The sequence below is a fragment of the Nicotiana tomentosiformis genome, chromosome 11, assembly GCF_000390325.3.
Source record: "Nicotiana tomentosiformis chromosome 11, ASM39032v3, whole genome shotgun sequence".
In the NCBI taxonomy this organism is placed as follows: Eukaryota; Viridiplantae; Streptophyta; class Magnoliopsida; order Solanales; family Solanaceae; genus Nicotiana; species Nicotiana tomentosiformis.
Genome location: NC_090822.1, coordinates 56,714,028 through 56,729,256, shown reverse-complemented (window position 1 = coordinate 56,729,256; position 15,229 = coordinate 56,714,028). Strand labels below are relative to the sequence as shown.

Below are 15,229 nucleotides of genomic sequence, written 5' to 3'. Positions count from 1 at the left end.
CGTTCATGTTCTGTTCACCGTAGCATATACCCGAGACAATATGTGATAGCCAATATCGTATAGGTATGCTTTAACACGTATGTCGATCTCTTCAATCTATGATATTCTTTCATTAAATTCATCAAGTGTGTATGATCGTGCCGTGTCAAAGTACAATTCACTTAACTTTAGATGGCCTTTCTTGAACTTTGACCTTACATTTGTCTAAATATGCCACATGCAAGCATAATGTGGCATGGCGGTATAAAGAGTAGATGTTGCCTTCAATATACTCTCATTCCGGTCTGAAACAACACACATATTTGGTTTTTCGCCATATGCATGTTTGAATTGCTCAAACAACCACCTCCATGATGCGTCATTTTCTGAATCAACAATGACGTATGCTAGTGGTAATATGCTACCCATCACATAGGTAGCAAAAAGAAATTCAATTACAGTAATAAAATTTGAAAATATAAAAAATACAGTTTCAGAAATAACTTTATAACAATATTTTTACAATTAATCTACATTAATGCATCCATTGTGCTAGCTATTAGGATGATTACCCTATATGCCGACTTCAAGAAGGTACTATCGACTACTACAACTGGCCTACAATGCTCCTAACCTTTGATTGACGTACTAAGTGCAACAAATGCATACAAGAAACAGTCATCTTCAGTCTTCTGCAATTTCACTACCGACCCCGGATAAGTCTTCTCCAGAATATACAAATAACTCAGTAAGCGACTATAGGAATCAGCAGGATGACCTCTCAAAAATTCCAAAGTCTTTTTTCTTGCTCTCCAAGCTTGCATGTATGTTAAGTTCACACCATGTTCCAACAACATATCAGTTTGTATGTCTTTTGGTGTGTATATTGTCTTAGGATCCACATATTTTGGCATTACCATGCTGCTAACTACCATGGCAGTAGCTTTGCGTTGTATATATATGTTGTCCATCAAAGAGCATGTGTACAAGCTGTTGAATTTTTGAACCTTGAACAATGCTGATTCATTTATGCTGGTGGACTTGAAGTGCCGCGTACAATTGTCCCCAACACATACGAGGCAATAGCTACAGAATAAAGATAATTCAAAAAATGTTATGCAAATTGTAGCTATAGAATACGAGTCTGTTTATGCACAACAAATTATTTTAAATAATTTATATATAATTTATATATATAAAAACTACAACTTATACACAATATGAATTTGACAAATAAAATGTCCCTACCTTCTTGCACTAGACCTTTTCACCCTAAATTGAAACTTATTCATGACAGAATGGTGCTTCATTGCACTGATAGTTGTTTGCTTGTCTTGGTAAACTTGGCCTACTTCAATTATATTTGGCGTATGTTCTGTTATGATGATACTTTTATATTTCATAATTATCGGAGATGTTGGCATATTAATCAACTTCAATGTTCCTGATACTTATCCAATTGTGTTACAATTACTTGACAATTGTACCACGTTAGTATTACGATAATCAAAAGTACCTACACTCAAAAAAGTATAGTAATTCAGGCCTCTGTATATTCAGGTGTTTACTATTTGATAGAATACTTGTAGATACTTTGTTCTGTGATCACATTTTTATTTTTTCAAATCTTAAGTACTGTGTAACAGGTACACTTCAATTGTATTTAGAGACATAACAGTTGAACTACATTTGTTATGTAGTATGGTTGTAGATAATTTGTAGTAAAATTATAGAACACTTGAAATTGAAAAACATCAGCACTGAAAAAATAGAGCAAACCTGCAATTATGCTCGCATTCGACATACTACATTCCAAATCGAAATCACATACTGTTATACACAACGGATACATTCCTAAATTTTTATTTTCCTTTTTCATCTCAATATATACTCGAACTCCCATATCGTTCCGAATTTTCATTGGAGGACAACGTTCGTTGACAGTGTATTTGATTTCGATGATTTTTGTGGAGGTATCGATCATTAGATGCTCTGCAATTGCGGAATTCAATTGACTATAATTTGAATCTTTATTGACTACAATTCCGCCAACATCAAAATCTTTGTATCTCCCAACGCTATCCCACCGACCATTGAGCTGAAGCATAATCGCCAATTTTGACATTATGTCGCGAAATTTAATTCAATTGTAGCTAATTATTTGCAATTATTTTCTTCAGAAGCTTTTTTTGAGTTTGTTAACTTGTTTATGGAAAACCAGAGGACATATGCATAATAGAAGGATTATACAGATATGCTGCCTTGATTATGGTGCGATGATAACCAGAGAAAATCTGCGTAATAGAAGGATTCTACAGATATGTTGCGTTGATTATGGTGCGATGATTGCTTCAGTAAAATCTCTAACTGAAATATAAGCTATCCCAAAATCCTGCATCTAAATAAGGAAGTTTACCGCAGAAAGGAGTCTAGTTTAAACAAATGTAAAGTATTATTTTTGTAGCTAAATCGTGTTTATGTCGGGTAAATACCAAAACTGGGATATTTTTGGTAATAAGGTTTCAAATAGTGTATAGGAACAAAAAAATCCCTTATAAATTTGTGAGATAAAAAGAGACCTCACACAACTAATGTCAGTTAAGTGAGGCACACCATAAAACTTCTCATGATAACATAAAAAAAGTAAAGGTGGAATATCTAAAAACTTTTCTAAACTTGACACGGATTGTTAGTTACACCCTTAAATTATTCGTGGTCTTAATTACCTCCCTGGACTTGGCATTTTGAGAGCCATTACCTCCCTAGATGCTGATGTGGCAAAAAGTGTGGGTGCACTCTCTTTTAAGCGCGTGAGAGTGAAAAATATTTAAAAATCAGCTTACAAGTAGGTTAGTTTTTAACTTTTAATTGCATGTAGTCATATATAATGATTTATTTGTTACAACTATATATTTCTTCTTGCTTCATCTTGACATGTAATGTGGACTTTACTCTAACTGTTATTCTTTTTAATTTCTTCTATAGATATAATGTCTATTTGTTCCAACTGAATATTTTTTTTGGGGCCAAATTTGTAAAAGTTTGGTTGGACATCATTTTAGCCAAATAGAAATTTTTTAGCAAAAATAATGGAGTGCTGATTGTGTATTTTCTGTTATTTATTTTCTTTAGATATAATATCTATTTATTTTAATTGTGTATTTTTATTTTCGAGTCAAATCAGTAAGAAAAAATGGCTACAACTCCATTATTGTTTACCAAATAAAAAGGTATAGCCAAAATAATGAACTTGCAATTATATACTCTTTTTATTTCTTCTTTTGATGCAATGACTATTTATTTCAACCGTGTATTTTTTCTTTTTTCGGTTATATATGTAAAAAAAATAAATATTTTTAGAGCTCCATAATTTAGAGCTATATAAAAAATTATAGTCAAAATAATAAAAATCAAACTATGTATTTTTATATATTTTTAGATGACTTGACTATTTAATTCAACTGTATAAATCTTTATTTTTAGGTCAAATTCAAAAACAATAACTAAAACTTTATTATTTTTAGCCAAATAAAAAAATATTAGCCTAAATAATGTAGTTCTAACCAAGTTTTATTATAAATATTATTAGAAAAAGATTATCTAAAAAAGTAACACACTTAAAAAGGTATAAAATATATTTTATTTTTCAGAAAATACCACATGGACAGAAAAATCCACGTGGCAGGCGAGTGCATGCCACTTTCTTAGGATGAGATCGTCCAAGGGGGTAACAACAATCGAATAACTAAGTATAAGAAGGTAATTAAGATCACTGATAATTTAAGGATGTAATCAATAATACGTGCCAAGTTCAGGAGTTTTTAAGGTATTTTACCAAAAGTAAATGTATTTTCTCAAAAGAAAAAAAAGAAAAAGTACTGCTATTTCTTCTTCTTATGTGCGCCAAGTAACATCTCATCAAACAAAGTGATTATAAGAGGGAGAAAGCTAACCAAAAGACAAAGATAAGAAGCCATTTGTAAAGCAGCATAGCTGGCAGGCAATAGAGGCAGCAGAGAAAGCATGCATATCTTTCTCTATTCAATTTCCCCCCGTCCTCCTTAGGTTATCAATAGCGCTTTGATGGATTTAAATCATATTCATTGTATATATAAGGGATTTTATGCTATTAATTCAATTCAATCAATTATAACATGTTACTATTCTATTTTTCAATGATCATATCTGATTTGCCATAAAGATTACCATATAAAGTGAATTTAACGTGATAGTAAAACAAATTTAAATTTAAGTTATATATATTGACAATTAGTTATATTTTGATGCTCTTAGTGTAGTTAAACATGTGATAGTAAATTATCATTTTTTCAAGTTAACAATTAGTGCTATCATTGAAATTTACATATAATTATCTTATAAGTAATTTAATTGCATAAATAATTTTACAAAATTTAAACTCTTTTTATTTTTTAACTCCACTTAGACTCCTAATTAATAGATACTACTCTATCCGTTTCAATTTTATATGAACCTATTTGATTTGACACGTGGTTAAAGAAAAACGAGAAGATTGTTGATCTTGTGGTGTAAAATGAGGCATATATATTTTGTGTGACCATATATCATTGCATAAAGGTAAATTGTTTGTAGTGATCATTCTTTTCGAAACGGACTAAAAAAAAAAGGTTATATAAGTTACAACGGAGGGAGTACATCTTATCGGCTAATAGCCTGTTTGGCCAAGCTTCTAAAATCTGCTTATTTTAAGAAGTGCTTTTTTTAAAAGTGCTTTTTAAAAAGTATTTTTGGTAAAAATCAGTTTGTGTCTAACTAATTAATTTGAAAAATACTTTTGAGTAAAAATTAGTATTTAGCCAAACTTTTAAAAAGTGCTTCTGGGGTGAAGCTACATTTTTCTGCTTCTACTCAAACGTACTTTTTTTTCTTAAAAAAACTTGGCCAAACACCTTAACTTTGAAAAAAAGCATATTTGACAAAAAAAAAAACGCTTTCGGTCAAGAAAAAAACTTGGCCAAACAGGCTATAAATCAACTTCTCTTTTATTACACTTTATTCATTATATTTCCTATATTTGTTCTTTCAATTAATAATGCCTTAATCTCAAGTTAATTCTAAATGTTCGTTTTATTTAGGCCTAATTTATCTCAAATCACATTCAAAGAATCCATTATAATTATAATAATTCTTTTTCCGTTATTCATAGCAGTACTTGGGAATCCACCATACTTACTTTACATAAAGACAACATAAGCGAGTTAAATTGATTTCTTTTCCTTTTCTTCACTTTCCTAGCATTTACTAGTAATTCCTTTCCACATCTATCTTTGGAAACTGCTCTGATATAGGACAACATAAGCGAGTTAAATTGATTTCTTTTCCTTTTCCTCACTTTCCTAACATTTACTAATAATTCCTTTCCACATCTATCTTTGGAAACTGCTCTGATATAGGATATCCTATTTAATGTATTTGTATTTTGGTATACGTGTAGTTATTTAGTCATAAATCTCCTTTTTGTTGCATTGTGGGGTTATTTTCTTTCTGTATAATAGGCCACCACCTCTTCCCTCATATTCTCTGTAGTAGTATGTATTTTTTGCTTTTTTGTTTCCACCCACCATTTCATTGTCATCTCATCCTTCAACTCCCCATCCACTCACACGCCCTCCCTTTCGCGGTCTTCTGTTAAACTCGGTGACTCTTGTATGTATCTTTGGTTCTTTTGTATTAGAGGGAAAGAAGCAATCTTGGTCATATATAGAAACAGAGAGGTGAAATCATTTTGCTCATATTTGGAAAATCATATCTAATGCTTTTTTGCCCATTTTGTAGGCGGTGTCACTGTAGATCTGTTGCTTCACTTGTTTCTCTTTCAAAGGTAAATTTATAAATTTATTTCTCTGTTACTTTTTTCTCCCCTTTTTCAAAGTTTTTTTTTTTTGATTATTTTTTGTTTCTCTTTCTCATTTTTAGTTCTGGGTTTGTGTGTAAATTCCATTTATTTGAGATGGTGGAGATTTCCCTTTAGAATTTTCACTTTTTCTGTGTTAAAAAGCTCCTTTTTTTGGGCTGATTTTTGACTTGGTGCATACCTGCTTCCACCCATCTTCTCTTTTTCGAAATTAAGTATCTTTTCGTTCTTTGATGGTTCTTTATAGAGCTGTTTTAGAGATGGAATGAGTTAAAAGCTTGTCTTTTTGAAGAAAAAGCAACTCTTTTTAGCTCTTATGTTTAGATGGTTGGAAAGACATTGATTTTTATTTGACCAATTATATGGGATATTTGGAAATTAAGAAATTTTTATCTTCATTCTTTGGTTCTTGATGTCTACATACATGTAATCAGATTGCAGATGTATGCCTTTTTTTTGTAGTTTCAAGTAAATCTTGCTTCTTTTCTTGTCAATGTTTATATTCGGCTTGGCCCGGATGTTTTGTTCTTTGATATCTTCTCTTGTTTATTTCTCCTGGGGTTGTTTTAGGGGATGGGGTTTCTATATTTCTAGTGGGATGTTGTTTTCTGGTTTGCTGTGCTCCAATTTACCTTTACTTCTATTTGAAGACTAGGGTGTTTGATAGGTTTTATCTGGTTCTTTGGTATGCAAAGTAGTTGTGGTATGGGAATACTTTTACATAGTTGTTGTTGCTTAAAGTTTTCCTACTGCTTTAATCTAACAGAAACCATTTCACTCATTGTAGTGCAAATTTTCATGAGTTGCACTCAATCAGTTGCTTTCAAGGCAATATAACATTGACTTTTTACAAGGTTTAGTTTTCTACTTTCCAGGTTACTGAAGGACTAGGTGCGAGTCTCTGCACTCTGCAGTTCCTTCTTAGACTCACTTGTGGATTGTGAATAGAGTATAACATAGCCCTAATGCAAGGGAAACGAAGTTCCATCGGTTCATTTTCAGAAACTTTAGATTTTGGTTCTACTTCAACATCGGGTGATGGTATAGATCAGCAGATGTGTTGGAATAGTCGTGTACCAGATTATGTGGTATCACCTAATCAGAATAATATTTCTTTTCTTAATCCTGTGAGCCATGAGAGACAGAACATAATGGGGTTGGGTTTCGGAGAACCGAGCTCCACAAATCATGCTGGTCAGAGTGAACGAAAAACAGATCATGGTTGGTCATCTACAATGAATGCATGTCCTGAACCTTCTCACTTCTCTGACGAACATCAATATGGGTCGCCCAACATTCTTTCATTGAGTAATGTAGAAGTAAATTTGAACAGTGTTCAGATGGCTAACAGCAGTATATTCTCTCAAGGTTCTAGTCCAACTACCCTTCCTCATGATATGAACACAAATTCAGGGTTTGAGGGGCACCATGGTGATGATGACAGTGAAGATGACTGTCAAATAATGGAATGTACTCCAGCATACAAGTCTGATTTACCAGGAAAAGAGTGGATGTCATCTGCTACTACATGTCATACTTTTGCTGGGCCTTTTGGTACTAATGGATTCTTGATAGATGAAAATGATGGCAGGCCAGGCTCTTCGTTGGATGGTCGTCGCTTATCTTGCAAGAGAAAAGCACTTGAAGGACATCTGGGCCAATCTTCAGCAAGTGGAAGTAGAAATTATATTCCACATGCCGAAAACAGCTTATGGCATTCTCTACCTTCTCCACATAGTATGGGCACAGGTGCAAGTATCTGTGCTCCAACAGAAGGGAGCGGAAGCATTAATTTGTCAGAGCAGCTTAACCCAAGACTTGGGCTTTCAATGGGAGGAACCATTTCAGAAAGTCCACTTCGTTTACCTGCTTCTGGAATTGCCGAAAGTTCCCGTAATACTTTCAGGCTGAGGGTTAATAGCTCACATCAACAAGATACCATTCCTAGTAACCTGTTTCCTGCTGTGGGTGATGCTGGAAATGTTAATGTGTCATCTGACTGGCACTCATCGAGGGTCTTCCATAATAATTCTTTGAACTTGATGTCGATGTCTGCAGCTGATAATGTAAATCCTCAAAGCCAGGCCTCGGTGGTCCATGTTCCTTCTCTGCATCGAAGTTCACAGGCTAGGTGGGATTTAGCACCTAACTCAAGAACTAGCAGTTCATCAAGCTTTTATGCATCTGGAGAGAGAGACTCTGCACCATATCAAGAACCCCACTCAAGAAGTTTGTCAAGGAACATTTCACATCATCCAATGTTTATACCTGTTACTGATGCAAGAAATCTGAACCAAAATCCTGCCAACTGGAGTTTAGCTGGTGGTGGGAATATTTCCATTGTTGGAAATGTTGCATCCACATCTCGAAGTAGCTCGAGTTCACGCTCCCACTTGTCTTCTCCTTCTCGGGTTCAACACAGAAATCCTCCACAATATTCCCGGAGACTGTCTGAATATGTCCGAAGGTCTTTGTTGTCTTCAGCAGATGCTGAACCTGGAGGTCGTAGTGGTAATAGTCCTTCGCTATGTCTGAGTGCTGCCTCTCGGGTGTTGGAGCTTTCTGGCAATCATGGACATCGTCAATCAAGGTCAAGGTCCACAGCATTGTCGGAGAGACATCTTGATGGTGGTATAGGAGTTTCTCATTCTTGGAGGACTTTGGCTGCTGCCAGTGAAGGAAGAAGCAGGCTAGTCTCTGAGGTATGTTCTCCAGCTTATGTGGTCAAATATTCTTTCACATTTGTTATATGAAGTCAAAGTGAACTTAGACCCTAATCTGCTTATAATAGACCTTATTTACGTATCAATCAATAATTTGCTGACCAATAGGAATCGTAGGGCATGCATCGCAATCAAATCCAAGGGTCACTACAATAACATCTCAATGAACCTAAATTTGTGACCCCAAATATAGCAGATTGAGCTTTCTTACTTATGTCCCTCTCAGGTTTTGCACGGATAAGGTATGTTACTCTTGTAGTTGTGGATGCAAATGTATTCTATAGTTATATCCTGAAATATCCAACTGTGTTCCTCTTGACGTTTCGTCACCACAAACCGGTTAAACCTCTTTGATGATAAAATTTCTGAAGTGCTTTTGCTAGTGTCTACGCTAGATGTAATTTAGTGGGCTCTTAGTGTTAGTGTAATGTACAACCTCTCACAAGTGCATTATCTTACTAAGGAGTTAGGAGTCCATTTTACTTTTTTATTCTTGGATGCAGTTTCCAAGCTTTGATGTGGAAAAGGTCTGCTCTTTTGGTTTGGGGTTTGTTTCGTAGATTATCTTTCTCTCATGCAATTATTGTTACAAGGAGCAATGGTGCATTTAGCTTATAGTTAATAGTGTTAGCCTCACCTAGTTTCCAGCTTAATTGGAGGTTTTTGTAAAAGACTAGAATGAGAAAGCTTTAATTCTTTTTTATGTATGTAGTTTGCATTGTAAACCGTCCATTTATTATCAATTACTTGCCATTAATCACTTTTGTTGAACAGATTCGCAATGTATTGGATCTTATGCGCAGGGGAGAAGGCTTACAACTTGAGGTTAGATTCTTGAGTAGGATGATGGCTTTATAAGGTTACAGATTTTCTGTTCTATTGGATTACAAGCTTCTCTATCACCTACATGGTCGGAGGCACAACAGATGTTGCTACAAAGCCAAGAACCTTGGTTTTGGTTGCCATGGCTAGACTGTACTTTGTGCTGAAAAGCTAAGGCTTCCTCTGATGTTTTTGACTTTATATTTTTTTTCCATCTTTATTCTTTTTCAGCTGAGTCTTACGCGGTTTGTTTTTCCTTGTCTGGAGGAATATGAAGTAATAATGAACCAACATGATGTGTAAGACAGGCTAATTTGAAGGATTTGTTGCTAACAGTCATTTACTTCAAACTTCTATTTCTACGTTTCAAAATGTGTTTTTGAAAGTCAGATATATAAATACTATTTTGTAAACTAGAAAGCACGTGCAGAACTACCAACCTGTATTATGCTATGCTCTTTACTTACATGCCTAGAGCCTGCATAAACAAGTGCTGTGTTACTGTGAAGGGAGCAAACAGCAATATATCATCAAGTTTTGCTCAGGAGAGGAAATAAGTAAAACTATTACTTTTTTTTGTTTAGATCAAAATTCATTCTTCGGATCCCTATTATTCACCCTGGAGATAAAGATCACAGTCAGGGCATCATTTTGCTCGTTAACTTATTTTCCATTTCATTTGTAATGAAATTAGAGTCATTTTCATTGATGAAGAGAGTGAAGGAGCTTTCTTCTCAGTCCTATATGTGCAGATGATAGATTAGCTTATCAAAAAAATCACATCTGGAATTTAATATCCTTGTATTCCAGGATGTTATGATCCTTGATCAGTCAGTCTTCTTTGGGATGGCGGATATTCATGATCGCCATAGGGATATGCGGGTTGATGTTGATAACATGTCATATGAGGTTAGTGGGCTAAATAGAATTGCATTATACTCTATGCAAACGTTATGCTAACTTCTCCAGGTGCTGTGTTTGCAGGAGTTACTGGCACTTGAAGAGCGCATTGGGAATGTGTGCACTGGACTGGGCGAAGAAGCTATTTTGAGCCATTTGAAGCAACGCAGCTATATTTGTGTTAAATCAGAAGAACCCATCGATGCAGAGCCATGCTGTATATGTCAGGTACTTAATTTGAAATATTCTACAATTGCGACATGCCACAGATCTAATAAAATATGGTTCATACACATTCTTGGAGTTTTCTTATTAAGGTGTTCTTATGGATTTCCTATAATTTGCAGGAAGAATATAATGATGGAGAGGATCTTGGTACACTGGAGTGTGGCCATGATTTTCATAGAGACTGCATTAAACAATGGCTCAAACACAAGAATATATGCCCCATTTGCAAAACAACGGGGCTGAATACCTGAGGAAGGCATTGAACCTTCTCTTATTTAAGAAAGTCTTCTTGATGTCCACCCAAGAAAAGTGGTTTCCGTGGCATCATTGGAGAAAGATATTTGTATTTTTCTGTTTATTGTATTCTGATATTAATCTGGTGGATTAAAGAATGACATTATTGCTCATTTGGAATTAACAGTTTCCCTACCAATTTATTGACACAATTGGTATTTATTTGGTTCATTTTCTTCCCCCTCTTTCCTGTTTACTATCGTTCGCTTACGAACTAGGAAGAAATAATCCCCAACAGAATCTAGCATTGCTTAATACAATACTTACTCCTTTATTCTTCCATAGAAAACATAGCATTGTTAATTCAATGGGTAGTTCATGTTTTTCTTTTCTGCATTACTAATACACATAAATTATGCTAGAATTTATGTATTATTTTATGCAAAATCGTAACGATTTGACCGGTCGTTTTGAGTACTAGCTCCCTTTTTGTGTTTCGAGACTTTCATAGCTCTATTTGACGATTTATGGCTTGCATGTGTGGTCCGTGTCGATTTTCGAAAAATTTTAATATGAATTTTTAAAGAAAAGGTGATTTGACTTTGAAAATGGCTAGAGTTGACGACGATTCAGGTAGGTTCGTATGATGATTATTGATTTGTACGCATATTTGGTTGCGGTCCTGGGTGACCCGACGCCGTTTCGGCGCTTTATGAAGAAAGTTGGAAATTTGAGTTTTGATGATCGATTCTTTATTTCAGATGTTATTTTGATTATTTGAGTTTGCGAGCGAGTTTGTATGATGTTATTATACTTGTATGAATGCTTGGATTGGAGCTCGAGGGGCTCAGATGAGTTTCAGATAGGTTGCAGACTGATTTGATATGACTATTGTATTGCTGGTGTTGTTGAACTACAAATCTCGCATTTGTGAGGTACTGCTCGCAAATGCGAGCCTCGATCATGCTTGCCTTTGCGATGCTGGAGGGGGATGGGTAGCTTCGCATTTGTGAAGCTATGTCCGCTTTTGCGATAGGGGTGGCCTTCGTAATTACGATGGGCTGGTCGCATTTGCGACTCTGGAGAATAGAGGATAGCTTCGCTTTTGCGAAGACAATTCCCCATTTGCGATGGTCCCCCTGTTCGCATGTGCGATCATTGTGTCGCATTTGCGACATCAGAGGAGCTCAGGTAGTAAACGTATTTGCGATCAGTGATTCGTATTTGCGGACATTGCAATTGCGAACATGATACCTGCAACTGTTAAAATATGGGGATTTCGGAACGTAGCTCATTTTACACCATTTTTGAGACCTAGACTCCATAGAAGCGATTTTTAGAGAGCAATTTCTTCACAACTTCATAAGTTAGTAACTTTAACTTCTTTTAATTCAATTTCCATTACCTTTTCATAACTTTTCACTATCAAATCCAAAATTTCATAGAGTAAAAATTGGAATTTCGGGTAGAAATTAGAGATTTTATAAAATTGAGATTTAGACCCAAAATTAAAGTCGGATCTCGAAACAAAATATATATTTGGACTCAGGGGTGAATGGGTAATCGAAATTTGATCTTAATTTCAAATTTCGATCACGTGGGCTCGGATTTACTTTTTGTTGACTTATGGATTTTGACTAAGATTGAACCTTTATTGATTGGGGATGTTTCTTTTGCAATTGTTTGACTTCCTTAGATGATATGTGACTAGATTTTGATAGTTCCGAGGAATATTTCTAAGGAATACGGTATTGGATTGTGGAATTTATTCCGAAATGAGGTATGTGTCTTGCCTAACTTTGTTGATAAAATTTTTTCAAATAAAGATATTGTTTACTACATGCAGGGGTGATGCATATGCGAGGTGACAAGCATATATGCATGTGCCAGGGTTTCCATGCTCGGGGGAGGGAGTGGGATGGGAGGGGAAGGGACGGGATGGAAGGGAAGGGGGTTATATATTTCTTTGTGACTTGTTGAAATTGGTGATCCTTTGACTTATGCTTCCTTTAATTCTATGACTAATGAGTTTAATTATCCATGTTAGAACTCATGTTAGAACATATGGCATTTTAAGGTATTTGATGCGTTGTATTTGATATTGTTTACATACTTAACTTGATCGTAGCATTATGAGCACACATCTATACCTGTTATTTGCATGTTACTTGAGCTTCTTTATCTGTAATAAGATATGATGATTGGGGCCTTAGAGCAATGTTTGTCACGATGGGTATTTCCGTGTGGTTGATATGATGTTGGCACGGTGAGTATTATTTCCGTGCGGTTTGAAATAAGATTGGCCCATTGGTTGTTTCCATGTGAAAAGAATGGGAGTTGGATTTTTGTTCCGATTACTCGTTCGTTAGATAAATACATGCACTCTACCTTGGTTCCAATCTATATCTTATGTTTAGTATATTTCTTTCACGCCTATGTTCCTTATGTAGCTTACCTTTATGTTTCCTATTTGGTCTGTTACTATCATAACTATATTCCTACCTTGTTTGTTACTGTTACATCTACGCTCTTACTTGATTTACTATTGCTACATTTGCTTACCTAATTCATGCCTTTACATGTTACATGCCCTTATTTGTTACGTGATTTACTTAATAAATGCCTCAACCTGTTACATGGCTTCACTTACTATATGCCTTTACTTGCTACATGCCTTTAGTTGTTACATGATTTTACTTATTAAATGCCTTTACTTGATACCTGTTCTTACTTGCCATACACCTTTACTTGTATCATATCCTACTCTTCTATGCTTAATCGGATCGGGCGACTTTTAGATTTGTATTGTATTTATGCTTTGTGGAATCCTTGTTATTATATATGGGAGACTAGCTCTTGGGTACTGGGTTTCCCATCTTACTTTGTTTGAGTTTGTATTTCCTAGTTGAATTCCATGCGTTCATTTTCTTGGTGTTACATTATGAACTTTTCCGTGCTTGGTTGTTGTTGAATAATTTCATATGAGCGGATATATATATATATATATATATATATATAAGCATAATCTTTATAAATAAGTATATATTTACTAATTACTTTTAATAAACTATAAGCATATATTTTATTCACACACACACACACACACATATATATATATATATATATATATAAATATATATCGCCACCGTGTCGTGTTGTAAGACTGTGATGTGATGATATTCTGGGGCCCTCTGTCATTTACTTTCTTGTTCTGATTATTATGTAGTTATTCGTTTCTCTATCTCGTTATTGCTTCTCTACTTATCATCTGCACAAGTAAAAATAATAAGTGAGTATCTTTTAACTTAAAACCTCGTCCCTACTTCACCGAGGCTAGTCAAGATACTTACTGAGTACATAGGGTCGATTGTACTTATACTACACTTTTGCACCGTGCGTGCATATCTTGGAGCTGAGTAGCTGTGGAAGACGAAGCCTTGCATTGAAGACGTACCAATGTCCAGATTCAAGCTACCTCTTATTCATGGTAGTTCAGGGCTTTATTTATGTTTGTGTAAACTTCAAAAAGATATTGTATTTATTCTTCATATCATTTTTATAAATCTAAATCATAGTGGCACATGACTTATACTACCAGTCCTTGGAATGTTGTATATAATTTAATCATTTTTATTCCTTGTTAGTAATGATCTTTAACTTGAGTTACCTTATTCTATGTTTGGCTTACCTAGCACTGGGATTAAGTGCCATCACGACTAGGTGGATTTTGGATCGTGACAAGTTGGTATCAGAGCACTAGCTTCGTAGGTTCTATGAGTTATGAGCAAGTGTCTAGTAGAGTCTTGTAGGGTGTGATAACGTCCATACCTATCTTCGAGAGGCTACATGGCATCTAGGAAACTTCCCTTCTTTCTCTCCTTATCGTGCGACCTTATTTAATCTTGAAGCCTGTATCCTCAATTTCTCCTATTCACTCTTATGTGATGTTGGGTACTCGGTATCAGCTATACACCGACTACTTGTGATGCTGCGGATGGACTACGAAGGCTATGGATTCTTGATCATCGTCTCAATGTGTTGTCCATGCTTGGATGCAGGTGTGTTGGTAGATCTTTCAATTGTTCATTTGTGGGATGGAGCATATTTTTGTATCTGGTTGACGAGTACAGACTCAGAAGGATTGATTGCATAGTAGTTGTGACTGTAGTAGGGCCATAGAGACATGCCGGTTAGAGGCTAAGCATGTGGGCTGTCTCCTGCGAGAAGATTTGAAGTTGTATGATTCGTAAGGCTTCTATTAAGCGGAATACATATTCTACCATTTTAGAGTGCTTGAGGAAGTTGGCTTGACTGTCATAAGGATGAGTGCGCACTTGGCAGATGATTGGAGTGTTTATGAGTAGTAGTATGTGAGCTTATGAGAAGATTCAACTAGATAAAAGCACAAGGTTAGGGCAAATTAAGAAGGAAGGGTATTGTGGGTTATCAG

The 15,229-nt window shown here is 35.2% G+C and overlaps 1 protein-coding gene across 5 annotated transcripts; it reads left to right on the top strand.

The window, feature by feature from the left end:
- The first annotated feature begins 5,447 nt into the window (after positions 1 to 5,447).
- Positions 5,448 to 11,010, top strand: LOC104111292 (probable E3 ubiquitin-protein ligase RHG1A). 5 transcript variants are annotated; one of them, XM_018775987.3, is made up of 7 exons: positions 5,464 to 5,655; positions 5,794 to 5,839; positions 6,748 to 8,574; positions 9,370 to 9,420; positions 10,228 to 10,326; positions 10,402 to 10,545; positions 10,665 to 11,010. In XM_018775987.3, exons 3-7 carry the CDS (start codon positions 6,838 to 6,840, stop codon positions 10,794 to 10,796), a joined length of 2,163 nt encoding a protein of 720 aa, XP_018631503.1. In that variant the 5' UTR covers positions 5,464 to 5,655; positions 5,794 to 5,839; positions 6,748 to 6,837; the 3' UTR covers positions 10,797 to 11,010. The 5 variants fall into 5 exon arrangements, 2 of the variants coding, with proteins under 2 accessions (XP_018631503.1, XP_009619261.1); XM_009620966.4 differs by having other exon boundaries at positions 5,464 to 5,664; XR_004510833.2 differs by lacking the exon at positions 10,665 to 11,010 and adding an exon at positions 8,704 to 8,837 and having other exon boundaries at positions 5,448 to 5,839; positions 9,399 to 10,326; positions 10,402 to 10,546.
- Positions 11,011 to 15,229: the final 4,219 nt, after the last annotated feature.